The following is a 23483-nucleotide window of genomic DNA, read 5'->3' on the forward strand; positions in this document are numbered from 1 at the left end:
TTCCTGTTCTCAGATTTGCATCGTTTCTTAGTTAGTTTGTTTGATTGTTGTTTAACGTTTTTTCATTCATATGGAGACGCCACCACTTGCATATGGAGGGCTGCAAATTTATACATTTACTCGGCACTCAGGGCCATTGAGCAGCGAGGAATCTTTTTCGTGCCAATACCTACTGCAACACGGGAATTCGGTTTCTCATCCAAAGGGCCGGTGCATCGTTTGAAGATTGATCACGATCGTGAATAAAACGTATTGCCCTTTAATATAGCGTAAAACAGACTCTAAAATCATTAGACCAGCGTGAATAATAAAAGTACTTCCCTGATATAGAATAAAATTTTAGTTAATTATGTTTTAAGGAAAATTTCCCCTTCAGCAAAATTAAATATGGGAAAGGTACCTTTATTAAAAATATAAAAACCAAATGAAGAAAATTGGTTTCAGAAAGGTAAATCGCCGATTTGATTCTTTGAAATTATACGGTTTTTACACATGGACCATAAAATATTTTATATAGGTCTCCTGCTTTTTATTCATGATCCAAAAAATACCTTGCATTTTTTACGCAAAAAACCACATGTTTAGGATAGCACTATAATCATCTTTGACATAATGAATGCCATTCTGATATACAGTGCATAAAAAACGAGAAAGAAAGCCATGTTCTTTTTATATTTTAAATACAGAAAATATTTTGCAAAATTCACAAGGAACAATTCCTTTTTTGGCTATTGAGGTAAAATGTATTTCATATGGGCAGCTGTAATACCCACAAGAATGTGATACACTTTTCTATTACACATCTATGTTACTAGTATATGCCTAAATATGTGCGCAGTATTAATATCCAATGTCAGCCCAAATGTAGACGCAACATCACATTCCTCTTTCCCTGTAAAAAGATTGTTTGCACAAAAAATATCATTTTTCTTGTTTCATTTACTTCATGTGTAAAACCTTGTGCATAAATCCCCCCTTATTTGCCAAAGCTTAGAGATATTCTAAACGTAATAGGGTGAGTCCACTATGCATCAGACAAACATACCTGTATTGTATCCGTGTTTTGATCCGATGCATAGTGAAGGCACCCTACATGCAATTCTTTTGCGCTCTAAATATTTTTTTCAATGCATTTTGGTAGTTGACTCTTGTACCATTGATATTCTTTAAAAATTGATTTTTTTTTTTTGTATGAATCAGTTAACGTTTCGTATGGCAATGAAGCAAAACATGAAACAATATTAGCCTCCTTTTTTACCATGAAATATTTATTTTTAGAATTGAATTTTACATTTAGGATTTTCCTATTAAACTTATTCATATACATTTACATATTCTTGAAATCGGGATTTGCGGGGAAATAGCAGTAGTGGGAATTACCGGTTTTAAATACCCGTCCCTCTAAATACTACAAATTTACAAATTTCCTCTAAACTGGGACATACAATATTTAAGATTTTTATTTCTTAAATTCATTTAATCTTATACTAAATTCAAAATTAAAATGAACATAAAAAACAGAAGATGAATAAAATTGAATATGACTCAAACTGCAATTTAACATACTCAGTGTATACCTGTACTCCAAGTCCCCTACGCATAAACATTCTGTAGCAGAACATGTTTCTCTGATTGTATTTTAAGAACAAAACGGAACTTTTCTAATTCCAGTATCTTTTCAGTTTAGTAAAATTATAAAGTTTATCAATTATAACCAAAGAAATAATAAACTTGTTTTAACCCTTCTTAACACCTTAGTTATTACAATCAATCATGTTGTTTTAACAAATTGACTCTGGACAGTTTTGTGAACCTGTTTTGAGAGATAATTACCTTGAGAGAACTGAAAGGCTTCTTCTTAGATTTGATGTTTATACCATATTCTACATTCTACAATTTTCTTAGATCCTTCTTTAGTTCCATTATTTAACAAAATCCAAATGGGATTTTGAGGTTCATTTCATGAATCTTTGTAGACTAATCTGACTTAAGCATGAAACAATTGACATTCATGACTGGTATATGAATATATTGCGTTATGATCTTTTAAATTGAAGTACAAAGAAACCAGAAATTTTGAAATCAGGGACAGTGTTACCAAGTATATATCTTAGCCAATAAGGTGCACTACATCATAGTACATGTCTATAAACAAACAAATATGGTAAGTAGTTATTTCTTATTTCCCAGTATTTCCTGGGAAATACCAGTAATTTCCAGGAATAACCAGTATTTCTCACTGTCCAGAGAAATATGTGTATTTCCCACCTTTTTGCAAAGCCGGTTTGAAATTCACACATGTAAAATATCTTTCTATTTCCCAAAGTAGAGTTTTTTCTTTGATTGTAACGTTATGAAAATAAGTGCTCAAAAAAGACTCCAAATCTTAGAAGTTGGATGTTTCCAAATCTGACACAGCCTACTTCAAAACTTTCAAGCTCACGAAAATGGTGAACTGTTGCCAAACAAATTTACAATTCGCATCTTTTAACTTGATTGAAGGCTGTGTCCTGTCTACGAACAACTAGGTCCACCTATATAAAGCATGCACATATCTAAAGCGGAGGTGGTAGTGGTGGTGGTGGTGGTGGGAGGGGGGATGGGTGGACTCCCCTGAGGTTTAGTATGTGTTATTGAATTTATGTGAATTAATCAAAAGATGACCGTGATTAAGTTATGTACGTTTTCCTTTTGGGCTTGTCAAAAATTATTCGTTTAAATGGGTGTTAACCACCACTCTCCCACCCCTGGAAAAACGTCCTGGATCTTCTCATGTAAATTAGTTTAGTACATATGTACCTTAACAAACCCTATAGGGAGTGGGACGAGGTATATGAATGAAACATTATTGTTTCATGGAATAGAACAGAATTAAGGAAATCTAACTTCTTTTAAAAATGTTTTGCCCTTAAACAGCAAAAAGAAAGTTTTATTGAGATTATTTTAAGGAAGAATGTTCCCATACAATAGACAAAAAACTTTCTAATATACAAATATTGTAAATTCTTTGAGATCTTTCGATAACGGAGATCGTTTTCTCAAGCACGCGGTTAACATAAACATATAAAGAGCTTCACTCTACACTTAAAGAATATAAGAGTGCACTGGTAATTCTTTAACATAGGAAATGACGCAGTCTACGAGTTGACAAGAAACAAGGACCAGGAACTCCGGGTTGAGTTACAAAGATTTAATGGCGAGGAAGCATACGCTCAGTACTCCACATTTTATGTTGGGCATGAATACAGTAAATACAGACTTACTGTTTCGGGATACTCAGGAACCGCGGGTATGTCTTTATATAATTACAAGCCTCTTACTATGTTTTTAAATTTACATCATCACAATTAGCGTGTTATGGGTACAATACAATGATATGTGTGTTAAGAAAAATTAAGTACGATTTTTTATGTGCTCATCATTATCAATAATCAAAATATAAATACCTATGACAAATTTAACTAAATTATTGTTGCTATTGAAATGAATTGTTATATCATTTAAAAACAAAATAGATAATCAAATTATATCAATACAAAAGTTCACTGTTATAATAATAATAATAATATTTTATTTAAAGAGGGTAACCCGATTAGAGCAAAGCACTAGTCTTCCTCAGGTCCCTCTATGCATGTATAGTACAAATATAAATACAACAGTACAATGATCAGAAAAATACAAGTATATGACATAGGTGAAATGCATTTGAGAAAAGTATATATCATTCAAACATAGAAACAAGTTACAAATTAAGAAATGTTGCGTCCATTGATGATAAATCTTTCTACATTTTTACGAAAGGATTGTGCAGTTGGTGAAAAACGTACATGTAGTGGTAATTTGTTCCATAAATGAACGCCTGAGTATTGAAAAGAATTTTTAAACATATTTGTTCGATACTTTGGTAGACTAAGGTCATAATTGGATTCAGAACGTAGGATATAATTATTAGAGGAAATGAATTCGAAGGAGTCTCTCAGATAATCAGGTGCCATACCATGAAGTGTTTTATAAAGCAATATGCATTTGTGAAAATCTATCAATTCATATACAGTCAACCAACCAAGTTTCACAAATAATGGTAGTGATGGTGCATCTGGTGCCACATCTAATATAATTCTGGATGCTCTTTTTTGTAATTTAAAAACTCTTTCTATGCCAGCACCCGGAGCATTGCCCCAAATAGTCAAACAATAATTCAAAGAAGGCAGAATATATGCATTATAGAAAAGTTTTCGTGTGTGTAATGGGAGAAATTTTTTGATTTTACGTAATGAAAATAGTTTATATGTCAAGGACTAGCAAACAGAATCAATATGACTATTATAGCGCAATGAATGATCAATATGTACTCCAAGGAGTTTTTCTGATTCAACATTTTTAAGAACTTTGTCTGATACACACAAATCTAATTTTGAAGATGTTAACTTAGATTTTCTATGTTGAGTTCCCATAAGCATACATTTTGTCTTATCTATATTTAACACCATTTGATTTCTAGAACACCAGTTTTCAATCTCATACAAATCATCATTTAGGGCATTTTCAATAGAATGCACATTATTATGATATGTATGTAAAGTTGCATCATCAGCAAACAAATCAATATCTGTATTATTTACATGTAGAGGAAGATCATTTATATACAGTAAAAATAAAAGTGGCCCTAAAATAGAACCTTGAGGCACACCTGCTGTGACGGGCAAGAAGTTAGAGGAATATGTACCTAGTTTTACACATTGTGTCCTGGAGCTTAAATAGGAATAAAACCATTTAATTGACATTTGATCAAAATGATACAACTTAAGTTTATTTATCAGAATATTGTGATTAACTAAATCGAATGATTTACTAAAATCTAGAAAAGTTATCCCTACAAGATTTCCTTGATCCATAGCTTGTAACCAATTGTCTGTTAGTTTTGTTAATGCTGTTTGACAGGAATGAAACTCTCGAAAACCAGATTGTGATTTATATATAAGAACAAAGGTAGTGGTAAAATCCCGTAGTTGATTGGCTATGTGTTTTTCAATTAATTTGGACAATGTTGGAAGAATTGATATAGGTCTGTAGTTTCCTGGATCAGCATGGTCACCATTCTTAAAAATAGGAGTGATTTTTGCTTTCTTTAAACGTGATGGAAATACACCATTAATGATGCTAGCATTTATAAGATGTGTAATGGATTTGCTTATGACATTAGCTGAAAGTTTTAGTAGACGAGGGCCAATAAAATCAACACCTGCTGATTTATTTACATCAAGTGCATTCAACATATTAAATACTTCTGTCTCACTAATTTGGTGAATACTGAAAAAGTTTTCATTCCCAAGTTTTGATTTTGTAAAGTTGTTTAATAATTCAGAATCAAAATTTTGCACTGACATATCTGACAATAACTTACTGGATACTTCTGTAAAGTGTTTATCAAAAATATCAACTATATCCTGTAAATTTTCAAAATCAGAACCATTCTGAGTGATACGGGTTGGTGTAAAGTTTTTTGAGTCTGGAGATGCCAACTGGTTTAAATAACCCCACATTTCTTTAGGACTTCTTCAATAGCTGATTTGTAATAAGATGTTTTGGCTTGATCAATTAGCTGTGTGACTTTATTTCTCCAAAATCTGAACATGCACATAACATAAAAAATATTTTTATAAACGGGCTAAATATCATTTAGATGATAACAATATCCAATAATATGTGACAAGGTGACTAACTATGAAATCAATGTATAACATGGAAAAGGATAAATACAGTGGCATTAACTGTGTTACAGCAATGCCCTGTTCACACGGAGAGTTTAATTCGCAGTAAGTTAATTCGAAGTAAAATAATGCAAATTAAACTAATGCAAATTAAATTGCGTTCATACGACAGTTAATGCGAAGTAAACTAATTCGAATTAAAATTTAATTTCTATATAGTAATGCTATTATGACGTCACTTGCTAATCACGTCACCTTATGCAGCGCAGGTTACATATGACATAATATCCTAGAGTTTGTACAGAAGTTTATTGTTAAACTTGATTTTTCTTTGTTTTTCACTAAAAAATAGCATAGGTTTCGATTTCTGACCAGCAACATGTGGCAGGTGGCTTAATTTTGCTGTAACGCATACGTCATACTTTTATTCGAATTAGTTTTGCTAAGCGTTCACACGGAGCTAATGCGAAGTAATTTAATGGTTAGTAAATTAATTCGAATTAAAGTAATTCGCATTAAATTCTCCATGTGAACGCGGATCAAATTTAATTTGCAGTAACTTACATTTAATTAGAATTAAACTCTCCCTGTGAATAGGGCATTAAATTGTTTAAACAGTAATAGAATTAACTCTTATTAATACTCTGTTCTAGGTGACAGTTTGATTAATTGGCACAATGGTATGAAATTCTCCACGAAAGATCGGGACAATGACAAGTATAGTGGTAACTGTGCTACAAAATATCACGGAGCCTGGTGGTACAATACATGTAACGTATCAAACCTGAATGGAGAGTACGCACAGTCGGCTTTGATTGGGGATAAATACCTGTCATGGAAAAGTTGGAAAAATAAATATGAAGCGCTTCAAAAAAGTATGATGATGATAAGAAATAAAAACTGAGTAATTCTAGTTATATAAAAAAAAGTGTTACTTATTACTAGCATACTAAAAGAACCACGATACTCAAATCTAGACGGAGACTATTTCCGGCTATAATTTGTTGGAAATATGCGATATGGTTTGACCCGAAATACTACATATGTATAGAAAATTGTGAATACTGATGATGATAAAACGTAAGAAGTAGAATTTAAATACAATCAATCGTAACGTATTAAGATATTATTTCACATACATGTATTCACTTATCTCGATGTATAATTTAAATTATGTAGCTTCTATTAGACAGTTGTTTTTTTTCTATTCACATAATATTTCCGACAACCGTAAATGAACAATTTGTACTTTGTTCTATATAAATGTTGCAAATATAAGTTGCCTCATGTATGAAAAAAATATTTTTGAAATCTTATTTTTTATACTCAGAGGGAAAGATATATGAGTTGTAATTCTCTCTCTCTCTCTCTCTCTCATTTTCATAGTACATTTTGTTGGTAATGATTTGGTACACAAATATTGCAATGAGGAATTTTATCATATAAAAAGTCAAATTATGAATCTTTTGTAAAAGCTTTCTTAATGATTAACCATTTAAAAAGCAATTTTAGCAAAAGTTTCCGAAATTAAAAATTCAAGTTCTCCATCCACCATGTCTATATCTGGAGTGTTGTATTTCTTCAAAGACTAAAGGCAGTAGCTGCCAACTCCATGAACTCTGGACCAGAAAGACAGTCCTAAGAAGCTAACAAAAATAGTTTAAAGCACTGAAAGTACTTACACTTGATATCAGTGAGATAACATGATAGAATTGTTTCCCCCAAAGCAGAATAACACTTGGAGATCACTTTGCCATGCTACTTTATCTGACTGTTCATTTCCTTTATACAATGGTAAAATTGCCCTCAGTCACGTGTGTAAATACTCATCAACTTTTAAGTCTACTTTTAAAAAATTCTGTGGCATATGATATTTCCTTTCTGTAATATAAAATGGACAAAGATTCTTCGTTGAAATATAAGTGCCATTCCTTGTAGATGGACAATGAGCAAGTTGATCTTTGTATGTCTACTATATGTATATCAGAACACAAGATTAAACAATATTATACAAATATAGCCCTTTCATGAGGTCGATGCATAGATATATCGACTTCACAGAAAAGCATATCAACCGAACACTATGTATCTATGGATTGACCGAGTGAAAGAGCTACATTTGTTTCATTATTTTCCAAAGAGGGATTGGCAAAATTCAAACAAAATTATGGAAGCTTGGATTGCAAGCTAACCATTTTAACACATTAAAATAAAAAAAAACAAACAACTAAACTGTTTTAGTATCAGTGTGGTGCTTTTATAATGATAAAGCAATTTTTATCAAAACAATTGATGAATAGAAAAAAATCATATGCCCTGAAATTCAACACTTTCTTTATTCATTTAATCTTAGATATTCCAGAAAATGTAATGTTATAATTAATAGTTACAATTGAACAATTTTTAATTACTGTAATAGCAGGCAACATTGCATTTGCTTGAACTGAATTATGATTAACAGTTCATTTGAATACATTTTCATTGACATCAATTGACCGCAAAATATCATCCACACAGTATACAGTATATTACAGTATCTAGATCAAAGGGGAGATTATTCCTTCTGCATCAAAATACAATAAAATTAGAACTCTTTAGTGCGCAGTGTATAGAGGGCTTTTACACACAAGCAAATAATAATAGTGTGCACGAATTTGTAAAACTGACATAACCTCGACATATCTTTAAATAAAATTATGGAAATCACAGAAGTTATAATGATGCCTACTGTAAAAGTGTTCATTCATCTACATACAAGTGTTTATTTGTCAGGAAGAGAATGATGACTCAGGTCAGCCAGGGGGCCTCTTGTATATATTTCATTAATGATTGTACAAAGTATTGAATAAGTAATTTCTACAAAATTATATTTGTTTAATAGAGTTCCAAAACCAGAATTAAAGTTTACATCCATCATGCCTGTTCCTTCTGTTTTATGTCAAAGTCTGAAGCTAGCAGCCACCAATCCTCAGCCAAAGATTCAATCAGTCAAGGAGTAAATCAATTTGGCTTCATTTTTAAATAAGATGAAAATACTCGCTAGAAGGTCTCTTGCTACGTTCTTGAATCTCCATACCCTAACAACGTTATCAAATCTGCCTTTACACAATGAGTAATTTGATATAGGGCTCAAACCAATACTTCAGCAACTGATCACCTTTTAGCATGTTACATTTTCTTTCATTCATTTAAAATATACCAAGATTCATTAATCAAAAAAAAAAATTCACTCTATAATATTGCCGGCTCGACGAAAACAATAATCAATCAATTACCCCATGTAGGTGTCCAGTGAGGAAATTGATCTTTATATGCCTGCTATAATTGCTACAAAAGATCAACAAGATTGTGTCAATATTAAAATTTTTGCTTTGCATCAGTTATGTGTGTAGGCAAATAAGCAGCTATATCAGCATGGTAATATATGAAACATATCGAAACTAGATATGACAAATAATGGGTAAAAGTCGAAAAGTTACCTATTTAAAATTTAGTTCCCTCTCTTCAAATTCAACATTTTCAACATAAAAATGTGAAGTGCTGAAAAATTTTATCTCATTTTTTCCCTTTAATCTAGTGTGCAAATGTACAAATTTTAAGTATAGAAACTAAATGGAATGTCAATGTTCATAAAAATGGAATGATAACAACGGAAATAATGGGAAAAAGTCAACAGGAAAGCAGATGTAAGATTAACAAAAGCCTGGGTAGGATTCAAACCATATCCAGCCCTGGCCTAGCAGTCAATTTGTCACAAGACAAGGATTCTATCTCTGTAGAAATAAAAAAAGGATCTATTCTGATAATCATCACAACCATGCAACTTACATATATTACGGTATCTTGTAGTAAATTACAAGTCGTGTTTCTCTTGTTCTCTCGCGCTTCTGCATATCTGTCCCTCCCGACTCTATCGTGCCTCTGTTCTGAGTAGCGCATCTGGTTCAAGTCTCCAAGAGGAGACATCATAGTCCAGACAAATGTATAACGAAAGAAAATTATTTTATATTTCACTTTTGCGACTGAAGCTAAATCAATCTAAAATGATTTCTCTACTCTTGCACATCGTCATAACCTTGTATGTTTCACTTTCGTCAACATTAACACAACATGTATTCTATTTAATATATGTTCTGTTTTCATTCATAGTGAATTCTCAAAACCTTGGTTATTCCCATAGAGGAAACAAAAATTCCTAAGAAATGTGTAGTACATTTCCTTGTATAATATACAATGTCAAAATTTATCTGACTTAACAGAGTTATCTTATTATTTTCATTTTTTTCCTCCTCCTTTTTTCCTTTCTTCATTGTTTATATTGCAAAATCTCTAAACAATGACATATATATTAGCGAAAAGAACTCCGATGAGGAACCCAGACCATATAGGGTTATTTTAAGACAAATTAACGGGAAATAATATCAATAACCAAAAAAAAAACAAAACTTTTGGATACATAAGTTTAATTTATACCATATGAATTAAAAGAGAACTATACTGCTTAATATTCTCTAGTGATATGATTAAACAAGGTCATAGTGTGTAATTTTTTCCACTCACGATTTTAGTATTAGGATATTTTTTAAAATGTAATGATACGAAACCCCTTTTCTCCTTCTTATTATGTATAATCCCTTGAATTAAAAAAGGGGGATATAATAATCTACAAAATCTGAACTGATTTCTCTTACATTAAATGATATTTCTTTGCTGAAAGAAAGCCTTTCCTTATGTTGAAAGGCATCTTAAGGATGATGCTTATAAGTATCTATTATCCACTCAGACAGAAACCAGCACTGAATTTAATCAGAGTTTTAAAGAATCCTGAAATTATCAAGTGCATTGGGTTATTTACATCACAAACAAAACAAACACAGGTAAATGTTCAAATATTAAAAGCAAATCATATTGAAAACATTTATCATTCAACGGTTTAAAAGATCGTCACTTGCATAAATAGAGTTTAATTAAGATTTTGGTCACCCGTAAACACACAGACACATTAAGATACAGGCAAGAGAGAGAGAGAGGGGGGGAGGGAGAGAGAGAGAGAGAGAGGATGTTAAAATTCTCTTTTTGAAAAGGAAGAAGAGTTCTGATATTTCTTTCGAAAACAAAGAAGATGGGTGAACAAGGCGGGCGAAGTGCCTATAGTGCGACAAACATGAAGTGAAAAATAAAATCTTAATTATATCAAAATTTTCTTTGATATTTCATTTAACATTAAAGTATACTTTATGTAAAATCTCTACAATTTACAAAAAAACTCACAAAGACTGAAATTAGAATACACACACTAAGAGGACAAAAAGGATCATTTTCTCACACTTTAACAAAATTTTTCGATGTGAGTAGGTCTTCACTCCATTTTTTTTTTAAATTTAATCCTAAAAGTTTGCATAAAAATATACATTTTTTGGTTTACAAAAACATGGAGCAAAGACCCACTATACCTTAAAAATACACTTTTATGACAAAGCATTCCCATCTTTCCGAGAAATACTTGAATTCCATTAAGTCAAGGGTCATATCACAAACATGATTTAAATGCCACTATTCATCAGGAGCTGTGTAGCGTAGTGGTTAGCGTGTTAGTCTCAAAGCAATATGATACTCAGGATTTTTATTGTTACGGGTTCGAATCCCACGAATACCATTTTCTTTTTTTAATAAAAGAATAATTTTTTTCCGAGATTTTTTTTCTCAGAAAAGTTTTGTTAATTTCATTAATTTCAATGAGAACTTTACTTTAAATACTTAATTCACAAATTGAATATGATTTCTTTAATATCTGAAATATAGGCATTCTGCACGCCTTGTTCACCCATCTTCTTTTATTTTATAGATAAATAAACTGAACGCCTTTCTATATATTTTCTTTATTATATCAAATATATTGTCTTTTTATATTGAATGAGAAAGGATTGATTCCAAGCGTCAGGTATTATCTATTTTATTTTAAAATTCTTGAGTTAATGTTTATGAAGGCAGTTACCGTTAAAAAATAAAAAATAATCTAGACAGATTTCGACGTAGAAATTTTTACTTATCAAGATTGAATGATTTCTCAGTAAAAGCTCGAATTGTTCATCAACTGTATTATGCTATTTAAAAAAATTGTTGAAAAGTGTATTGAACAGTCCTAGAAATTTTGCTTCTGTTAGGTGCCTCAGGATCCTAGCGAAGTTTCATTGCGACTGATATTGTTGTTCTTGAAACATTTCTTAACACTACATATTTGTCCCCATTTCAACTCTCTATGAAAAAGTTTCAATTATTTGGTTGAAAAAGAAAGTTTCACATAGGGGAACCAATCATCGCCAATCGTGTAAAAGTTTTTAATTTCAATTACAGAAAATTAAAGTTACTATTCTGATATGCATGTACAGAAATACACGAGAGAGAGAGAGAGAGAGAGAGAGAGAGAGAGAGAGAGAGAGAGATTTCACTTTCAGAAATAGTTGCAGACCTAATTTAACTTAAACTTTTAGGAACATAAATATATGATATTAGTAAACGAACTCAAAGCCTCTTTTCAATTTACATCATATTTAAAGCAATCTTTTGAATAAGTGTTTATTTGATTTAAAAACAAGAATCTAGGACATCAGATTTTCAATTTTCTCAACAAAATCCTTGAAATGCTTTAGAAACAGTCATAATGAGAAAAGTGCACTCTCAGACAAACAGCCCAATTGCCAACAGAACTTATTAACTTTGTTAGATAAGTATTATTTCAGTTTGCACACAATAAACAAATATTACGACTCAAAATACTTGCTTTAGTGATGTATGTATATTGCCTATTTCCTCAAAGCTATGTATAAGATATACCCGGTAACTGGTATTTGAATCATATAAAGATTTTCGGGCTTTAATGTAGTTAAAAAAGTGATAATAGTTATAATAATGCCACACATATTATGACTTATACTTACTCTGTAGATGTACGGAAATCCTAGAATAGACAAGCATGTGGTACGTACGTGTGCTCCGGGGCCATAAAACTTAGATGATCTCACTTTTGATCTCATTCTCACTTTCCCCTTACATATTCCTTTAGTAAAAGTGAGACTGAAAGCTCGTCTAAGTTTTATGGTCACGGAGCCAGGTTGCGTGTACAATGTGTTGCAGGGAGTTTTAAAATTCCAGACCAAACCTGCATCTAGGACAAAGGATACGCAAAAACATAGTATAGTAATTTGAACAGGTTTAATTGATGCTAAAAAGATAATAATGATAAAAATTTTCTAGCAGACCAGACTCATTATTTCATTATTCCAAATTATTTACGTTAAAAACTGCGCTGAAACCCAATGCAAAATCCTAAGCAAATTAATATAAATCCTCTTTAATTTCCCCATAAACAAATTAATTTGAATCTAAAAACGACATATAAAAGGTATGGCAAAAAGTCTTTATGGGTACCTGATTACACATAACCTCCTTAATAAAGACAACACATAACATTCTGTATAGGAATAGAAGATGTCATTTATTTAGTCAAATAAATGACAGGATAATCAAACAAGTCATGTATATGTAAACACAAATAAGACAATGCAAAAACATACTAAACATAGTTCTCAAACAATTATGACAAAGCAAAACATACTAAACATAGTTCTCAAACAATTATGCAATATTTATCAAAAATGTGATGTACATAATAAAGTATTTCTCTGAAGTAGGCTCAATATTCTTACATAATATACAGAATGTGATTGAAAAGATGGGGCACATCCGCCACCGATCATAACAGTTTACTGTTTTGATCTGCCCTGTAATCTTTACCCAGATTTGGGGAATCCTATGGCCTTAAAGGACATCTTAACTAAAATTCTCCAGTAGATGAGTTCTAATTTGTAAAAGGTTTTCTTTCTGATTACATTCTACAGTGAGAAAAAAAAATACTACTTTGGTTACATTTGACGTAAATATATCTGAAATTTTGTGTATGATTACACATCAATGATTCCAGGTTTTTGATTTCCTATGCATTGGGAGTCACTGGGGGCAGGCTTTTATCCTTATGATTAAAGGTTAAAGTAGCATTTAACACAATTTTATTTGCAAACCAGTTATGTGTTTGCTCAACTTCTCTAACATAAATACAAACACATTTTGATCGACATCTATGAATCAGGTAAAAGTTCATTTTGGCCTTCATTTTGTGTATTTTATTTCATACAACAGAAACAAATTTAGATCTTTACCATACGGCGCAAATAAAACAAATTTGTTGAAAATAATAACATTCAAAAGGACACAAAACTCGTTCATTATTCTAAAGTATAAAATTAATCCTAATGAAATTGTTTTGTTGGTTTGTTTTGCTACCCTTCGAAAAAATTTTAATGCTATTTGGACAACACCAGCTGCCTGTTCAGGCTGAAGTGTAGACCTTTACTCGGCACATACGACCTTTGAGTAGTGAGGGAAGTATTTTGTGCCAGCACCTGCTGCGACACAATAGCTCGGTTTATATGGTCTCATGCCAGGGACCTGTCTTCGGGATTCAAATCCGCGACGTTAGGATCAACTCCTTATTCCACGGCCCTACAGGAAACGCTCAAACAACTGTGCCAGGCGGGAGACTTAACAAAAAATGTAGATGTATGATGAGGTGCATGAACTATCCAAGTAAATTGAATAAATGAATAAGCCTTAAATCATTCGTTTTTCCTTCTTCCTGTGATTTCAGGTTCATTTTGTATTTTCTGCACTTCTCAAAAGTAAAATGAATTTCGTGTCATAAATTAAACATTATACTTTATTTGAGATATGTTCTATCTTTTTCATTTATCCTAAAAACCATTTTTAAAGGGTTGTTTTACAAATATCTTTCATACACAAAAATATTTCATTAAATTCACCTAGTAAAATTATATTTTATAAAGACTGCACTAGGAATAACAATTCACATAAATTATCATTAAATATGGTGTATGGCCAGTTTTTTTTTTAGTACTAAGCACACATGCATATATTGCTAAATCAAACATAAGAAAACAAAAAGAAACATTATGGAGAGTGTACACTAAAATACTACAAATGTTTTAAGAGAGAGAGAGAGAGAGTTGGGAGATAAACATACATATACCTCAATAAAACTGACAATCAATCAAAATTTAGAATTTGTTTAAAAAAAACTTTTTCTACGCTCTCTAAGAATTGTGTATCTGCTGATCATCTAGTGCGCTATAAAAGGGAGTAATCCAAACCTACCGAACAAAGCAATTCTTCACTTGAAGGAAACATGTTAACCCCAGCCATGGGAGCTTTCTATTTCATATGTTTCATATTTTCAACACACATGACCGAAACTTTCGGGCAATTATCTTTGCTTCAAAACAGAACCTTTGATGAAAACGGTTTGTTATCTAGTACCGTATCAGGTAAAGCGTCCAATGTCCTACGGAATATTCTGAATCAGGAGAGTCTTGTACGTTTCTCCATGTTACAAAGAATTCAGAGTTTGGTTATGGATGCCATAGACAATAAAAACGATAGACAAGATATAAAGACAAAGCTTAGGGATGTGATTAATGATTTACAGGATTTGGAGACAAAAGACCAGAGAATAGAGGCAGAAAATGATAAACTTAAACGAGAGTTGAAGGCTTTGAATGTAACATTGAATAACACAAAATTTCTTACAAAGGAGGAAATTAGGAATCTTAACGAAACAGAAATATGGAACCTTAGAAAAAACTTAATTGACAAATTACAAGGTATGGAGAAAAAAAGAAAAGCTTGTAATTGTCCATATTAAATCCCTGAATGAATCAGAAATAAACAACCTTAAAGAGAGAGGACCAGAAAATAACTGTGGAAAGTGAAAAATCAAACAGAAGACTGTCAGTCATTGAAAAGAAAAAAAGACATTTTGAATAACTCTCATTCTTCGTTTAAAAACAAAATTCAAATGTTGAATCTCCAAAACGATAAACAATTACAAGATAATCTTAGCAAACTGAACGAGACTGTACAACAAACCTTTGAAAAAACTATTAATAAAGTAGAGGACATGTTTAGAATTTACTCCATCTCTGTTAATAAAACACTTGAAGAAATTAATGTGGATCGAAATGAGCCGAATCTACAATGGATACAATGTTCTTCTTACATGTATCAAGTAACTGGTAAGTAAATTACAAAAAATGTAGGAAATGAAGAGAATTGCTCAGACTGATTTTGTTTCTATTTTATTGCATTGCAAAATTCTCATTAATATTTTCTTGTCAAATTGACAATATTTTTTATACAAGAATAACATAAGCTTATGGCTCGTCAGACAGTCTTAAAAATACAGGAGAAGTGTAAACACATGCTTGTTTTGTTTTTGAAACATTCAGCTTTCTTCATGTAAACCAAAAACAGAGGAAAAACATAAACACGTTGATGTATTATGTTTCATATGTTCAATATCTAGGCACTGTAAAGTATTTTTTTTATATAATTGAAAAGTTTGGAAGCAACAGTGGGTGTTTATCTGTAAGAAATATAATGTATGGACTTATGTGATGAAATGTGGTGGAATATAAGACTGGCCTCTACTGTGATGAAACATATTACTTTTATTAATTGCATCAATTCCTGAGTTGGCATATTGAAGTTTCAGGAATGAACGGGTTGTTTTAGCAAGTTTTATACAATATCGGCCGTACAATAAAAAGCTTGAAATTTGCAATATCCATAATTACAGATCCATATATATTATTATAACAGTAACTTAATCTGAAGAGCTTAATCTGTAGAGTTGACAGCACAGATCACCAGATCAAACGACAATCTGAGAATCCTTGCCTGTCAAACGAGACGTGAAACGGTTCTTCGGATTAGTTTCTGCCATAATGATGAATTTATTATATACCTCTCAAAATTTGCGAAAAAATAATAAAAGAAAACTTTGGGATCGATTATATACTGTAGTACCTTTTATCAAAGAAACAAAGTTTTTTTTTTCAAGAAACTCTTTAATAGGCAAGAGAAAAACGTCATGTAAACTGTGCACTACGTCGTCGGTTTCAGAGAGGGTGATATTGATTCAGAATACCACAGTGTGATGATCTGGAAAGTCGGATCATGCCGTCACGTGATTGTGTGAAATCTACAGTGAAATTGAGTGATACACAGTTGGTATATAATAAAAACCTGTATTCTGGTGCTGAAGAATCCAAATATGGACTCTCCTTGACTTTTTCAAAAAGACTATTTAAAAGTTTCAAAGGGACAGCGTAAGGTTTGGTGCAAATGTGATGAAGACCAAATTATTTGTTTACATTAGGTAGTAGTGAATCAAAGAGACATAGTGCATAATAGGTTTGTTGTAAGACTGATGTGTATTACTACGCATACGTCCCTGTGTCTTGCTAAAAGGTCCCTTCACATTCACGTTGCTACACTGTGGGCTTGAAAGATTCCCAACACTATCGACATTGTCATTCCTACCATATGGAAAGGCCGTGCCTAGTTTTTTCTAACTTGCCTAGCATTCGTCAGATGTCAACGGAAAGATATACACTGAACCAAACTTCTAAGTGTTCACCTAACATTTTTTAAGTTTTAAAAAACAAATGCATACAATAAATAATTTCTTTAATTCATGGTTAATGATGCATATTTCAGTTCGATGTTGCGTAAATTTCGTGTAAGTATCTCGTCAGAATTTTAAGTAAAGTATCAAGGACATGATGTACCCTCAAAATAAAAATTCACATAAAATAATCTCTAAGGAATAAGACCACCACTCGCTTAAATTACTGCAAGGCATATTCTTTTCTCATGGATACCATGTACCCCTGAATAGGATATTGACCCATCTGCTGCCACACCTACTGCATGGATCTTTCTAAACCGTTGAAATTGTGTGGAGGGGGGGGGGGGCTTTGACATTCCTTACAAAAATCCCAAATGTATTCAATAGGATTCAGATCCGGGAATTTGACAGTACATCATCACAGATACCTTTTGGTCAATATTCTTGGGCGTTTCGCACGTAAGTGTACCTCTTTAAGGATGATTCAGACTGTTTGAGATGATATTAGACTGCCACCAGCACCAATTTCTTATGATTTTTTTTTTACCATTTAAGTCGTTTGTTTTAATGTTTCTAAAATTGTTTCAGGACAATGTAACAAACTTTTAACCTAGTTGTGATGCGAAACGTTGGCCTCAGACGAAGATCCAGATCACTTCCGGTTTGATGAAATTTTGTCCAAATCTTTCAAATTGTGACAAGTTGGCGATGAAAATGACGCAGAACCTATAGAAAAATGTGTTTAAATGGGTTTTTATACTTGTTAATTTTTAAAAGTAATATCAAGGACAAATAAACACTAAAATAAAAGTGAGTAAAACATGGTGCAAGGATGATCCGGATAACAACATTCCAACGGCTCTCCCTCCTTTCTCAATGGTCATTTTGCCAATGTTTTGTGTTTTTTTAGTTAAACCAGTTTTCAAAAATTGAAAATGGTCACAAAAAGATGCTGATCACACAAAACACTTTTTAATCTCCGTCACGGTACATTGGTTTTCATCGGTGATAATTGATTTTCTTTCAACAATTGTTGAGAAGACTCGTTGGTTATAATAATTTGAAAATATACCATTCTATCTTGTAGTTTTTAAATAAATACTTTTATTAGAGTGAACACTTAGAAGTTTTGTTAAGTGTACTTAGTAATGGGCTATTAGTATGGTGTGTGTGTTACTTAAATAAAATATCCGGACATTTTGTCTACCCTCTTCCAAAATTCGTTACCACACGAAGCTGATAAATAGAGTCAAATTCAAACAATGAAACATAAAAAAAATTCTCCTTAAAAAATACAAACATTTACTTTAGATTTTATTCATGACATGTTAGAGTTCATATGCTTGTTTTGAAAGTAGTTAAAATACACTTTATGCATCGTAAATTAAGTGGGATTAACGAATGTTTTTTTTTCTTAATTTACATTGAATTGTGAAATCAGATGTTTCATTGAATTGAATGTTTTCTTGTCATTTTTTTTTTTTTTTTTTTTTGTCATGCATTTGGAAAGCGTTTTCACATATTATTTACCTTATGCCACTTTTATTTTTCACAATGCAGGGCGAACAAAACAAGTGTTTTAATATAAGGAAGAGAGAATTGATGAATTCTCTAAACATGTATTTAATTTCCTAATAATGAATATTCCAAGGACTGTCCTATAAAAAGGTACATGTATAACTTAATCTTAATTGTTATTATGTGAACTGGTAATTTTTTTTTCAAACAGTGCATGAAGGGTATTTCCATGATTGCTGGGACATTTTACAGAAATACCCAGGTCTACAAGGAAAAGACGGGATTTATCCATTTAATATAGCTTCCAAGCCAAAGTTTGTGTACTGTGACATGACAACAGAAGGGGGAGGGTGGACGGTAAGTTAAACCAGTCACGTGATTTACAAACAAAAAACTCTTTTTTTTTTTGTTAGATTGTAGAGATCTGCATTTTTCACTATGAAATTACACGTTGTTTTTTCTGTAACCTCCTTCATGTCGGAGCTACTCAAAGAGACAACCTTCTCAAATGTTTCAGGCCATACAAAGAAGACAGGACGGGTCTACAGATTTTTACCGTCAATGGTCAGAATATAAACAAGGATTTGGGAATCCCTCTAAGAACTACTGGATTGGTAACTTTTAACAGCAAAAATATCATTTTTTCTCCAATTTCAAAGGGTATTACAACCAAAATATCGTATCTTATTAATCAAATATGTTACAATTTGCACGAGTTAAACATGAGAAAAGATTTAAGGGACATTTATTCATATCTAAGAATACTTCTAAATCTGGTGCCTGAATTGAATGGAAAAATCGTCTACCCCCTTATAAAAAGAGTTGGAATTAAAAATAATTAACTATTTGACACTGCATGGTATAAAAATTAAAATCCAATTACCATTGAACTCCTTTGCATTCAAAAAAGAATTTACGGCCAAATTGCCATTAGAATTGAAATAAATAGGTGTAAAATATAAACGGGAATCGAGGGTTACCGTGCGTAGTTATTACTCGATGTGTTTTTAAATGTATGTATAAAATATAAACATAATTACATGTATATATAAACTTTGATAAATGTATACATTGCACCCAGGATTTTTTTCTGTTATACAAGTATTATTTAAATTTTTAAAAAGATTTAAAATAAGAGCAATTTACAATGCTTTCTAGTACCGTGTCTGCATTTTGGAATTTTTTTTTCTTGGACAACTTTAAATTTCCATAGAATAAGACCTAACAAACATAAAGATGTATTTATTTTCTTTGATCGTATATTTCTACTTGTTATCCTCACCAGTAAACTATAGTTTAGGATAGACAAATACGTATAATAAATCATATTAGTTATCAAAGTTTTCACCGATAAAACGAAGCATTCACCATCGTGAATAAAAGTATCAAAGCGTTTACCTAGAAAAAATTGATTACTCTTGATAAAATCAGAGATCGATATCATAATTATTATTAACTCTAATCTCTTCCTCCAAAGCCAGACTTACCCTCCGAAGCCATACTCCACCGAAAAGTTTGTTTGTTTGTTTGTTTGTTGTTTTACGTCCCTCTCGAGAATTTTTTACTCATATGGAGACGCCAACCAACACTTGCGGGTGGAGAGCTGCAAAATTTGTCCTATACTCGGCACTTACGGCCATTGAGCAGTGAGGGATCTTTTTAGTGCCAGCACCTACTGCGACACGGGACCTCGGTTTATACGGTCTCATCCAAAGGACCGGTCTCCACACAGTGGGATTTGAACCCACTACGTAAGGATCAACTCCTTACTTCGCGACTCTAGAGCCCATCGAAAAGTATTAAAGGGAATAAAGCAACCCAAGTGGAAGGCTCACTTTAGACCTTACCCCACTCGCAAGATTTAATCATTGGTGATACAATACCCTGAGTGATGGTTCACTCGAGGGCCATGTTCTTGATATAGAGTGAAATATCCTCTCCCCCATCAAGGTAAATTTTAAATTTGTTAACTTATTGGAAAGGAGAACGAGCATAATATAAATTTTGTGTTTAAAGTCATAGTAACATATACATACTGTTCGTGTTGTCTTATTTTATTTCATACTATATTAGACATATGGGTACAGTGAACTTATCTAAGCCATACGAAATAATGATATAAAATTTCATTGCAAGACCTCGAAGGCTTTTAAAATATCATTCAAAAACTAGAATGTGACACATACACAGAATATCAGCCAGTCGGAAGGACGGTTAAACGAACAGTCAGACCCAAATTAATATCTTTCACTTACAGTGTAAGCAGGAGCAAATGAGCTCCGCTTTAAAAGTTTGGTGAAAGGAAAGACCTACATTGGGGGTAAGTTAGTCTCTACAACAAGTGGTAGAGTAGGTCATCTCGCAGGGAGTTGAGGCTCCTCTGATTTACGTCATCAGAGGTTCTCCTGCTTTAGTGTAATTCAATATCCGAGTGTAGTCTCGATCACTCTAGAGGAAAACATCCGGGAGGAAGTCTCTCTTTAGAGTATGACTTTCCCACGGATGTCTTACTATGTGAGAAGTCACGACACCGGTTTAAGAAAAATGCTCTAATTAACCCCTGTTTGGTTCTTTCAAAAATATTTATTGCCGAAAAGGAGAAACTTTAGAATTACTGTACTACATCTTATTCTAGAAGTGATGTAATTCAGATGTGGCCGAGATTCTCAGAAACTCCAAAGAACATTTAGAAAACGTACGGCATGTCTACACTTGTTACAACTATTCATCACGAAAATTAAAAACCACTCTTTTTGATATATAAACAACTGCTTCTTAAGTAAAAACGAAACTCAGAATATCTTGTGATTGAACATCCACAAGGTTACCTTCTTAACAAATCACTCTGATTCGATGCTGAAGATGTCGGAGTTCCTCATTGACAACTATCACATAGTTTTCGGAGACAGGATCTTTTAACAACTTGTTGGATTTCGATGGGTACTGATTGTTTACCTTTATTAGCCGACCTGTTTTTATATTCCTATGACACAAAATTTATTCAAAAACTTCTACGCGAAAAAGAAAATACTTGCTGTGGTCTTCAACTTGCCATTCAGATATATCTCCGACGTTTTCTCAATTGAAAGTTTGTTACTTCCTTTTATTTGTCGGCTAGATATTTCCCACTAAATTTTAAATAAAAGAACCACAGAGTCTGTCACATCTGCTCATATTTAAATGTTTAACTAACTATAGACTATAAGGGCCAACTAAAAACTAAATTGTATGACGAATGAGATGACTTAACGAGGCCAAGTCTAATTCGAGTGCGCATGACTTTGTGCAGCTTTTTAATTTCATGCAGTTGTATGTGCGACATTACACCTTTCCCAAGTATTGTGATTTTAATACACAAATAACATTATCTGTAACGCTTCTGGGTATGAAAATGTGCTTTTACGACAATAATTAGGAAAAAATGCTGAAATGACTCTAACGACGTCATCGTTTTCCGATTTTCTAAGCAATTCATGACGCTGAAGGACTCGCTTGTATATTCAAGACGTCCATTAACATTTTACTAAAAACTGTTGACAGAACACCAAAAGAAACATGCTAGCAATCTATACATTATTTATTTTTTACCAAAATAATTCATCTGCGCCGATATTTTATCTTCACCGATATATAAATACCGCATTAGGGCAATTTTAGTGGCATTGGACATTGAACAAAAAGATTGTACTAATTCCTAGACCGATCTAGCTAGATGGTCAACTTTTTTGAAATTTCACAATTTGGTGATTATTACAATAACTTTCATGTACTTGACTGAAAAAGAAATCTCTAGGTCAGAAATACAAAAAATGTGGAAAAATATGATAATCTGGCGCTTTTTCATCAAATTCCCATAGGATCCAATAGTAAAATTTGAAAACTTTTGAGATTCCCCCTAAGAAACATTCGATTTTTTAATCTTTAAACACTAAATATAAAAGTAAAAATTAATTCAAGAATATTTATCAAAATTTCTGAGGTAAAAATAACCTTGAGGTCAACCTTCCTTATTTATGTAGAAATATTCCTCTTTCACCTGCATATGGTATTTATATCTCACAACGTATTCGATATTCAAGAGCATGCTCTTAGTACGGTCATTTTTTTAATCGAGGCAAACTACTGACTGATAAATTAATGTTACAGGCATTTCAACGACAAACGTTCAAAGTCAAAATTTTCTATATTGTATGGTCGTTATAAAGACTTTGTTAGCAAAATATAGTACTTTCCTTGATCGAATTTTGGCTGTTGTTTCATACCAATTGTTAGGCCTTTGTTTTTATATTTAACTCCGTCTTCCGAATGCTCCGTCTTCTTGATCAATACATAGGTCTTACGGCGGCTGTTACGGGTCAACAGGGGATGCAAACTCCTCTTAGACACCTGATCCCACCTTAGGAATTTTCAAGGGTTCGTGTTTTATGTCCGGTTCACAGATTTTGTAGATTTCTTGAGATCGATCACTATTTATTATTCTCTTTTCTCTCATGCAAAACTCTTGGTATAAAAGGAATCGTGTATTTTTTTCATTCTTTGTATCTTTAGACAGTGGAATAGAGATATTTCTGAAAATAGGCAAAATTGAAAATCCTCTGGTTTTTGAAACAATTATAAAAAAAAAATGTATAATTTATAATTGCGTATTTAACAAAATTCCATTATAGTCGCCCTGAAAAATTAGACTTATAAAATTCAAAATTAATTTTTGC

General features: G+C 32.2%; 1 protein-coding gene across 1 annotated transcript in view; it reads left to right on the forward strand.

The window, feature by feature from the left end:
* The window catches only part of LOC133185221 (ficolin-1-like), a 176276-nt gene that overhangs the window by 97854 nt on the left and 54939 nt on the right, over positions 1 to 23483 (forward strand). Inside the window, exon 4 of the mRNA XM_061320318.1 lies at positions 19289 to 19385. Coding sequence (XP_061176302.1) covers positions 19289 to 19385 — 97 coding nt within the window. The remainder of the gene's footprint in view (positions 1 to 19288; positions 19386 to 23483) is intronic.

Source organism: Saccostrea echinata, unplaced genomic scaffold, assembly GCF_033153115.1.
Source record: "Saccostrea echinata isolate AGI-Se365-2 ecotype Australia unplaced genomic scaffold, CSIRO_AGI_Sech_v1 ptg000012l, whole genome shotgun sequence".
NCBI classification, from domain to species: domain Eukaryota; kingdom Metazoa; phylum Mollusca; class Bivalvia; order Ostreida; family Ostreidae; genus Saccostrea; species Saccostrea echinata.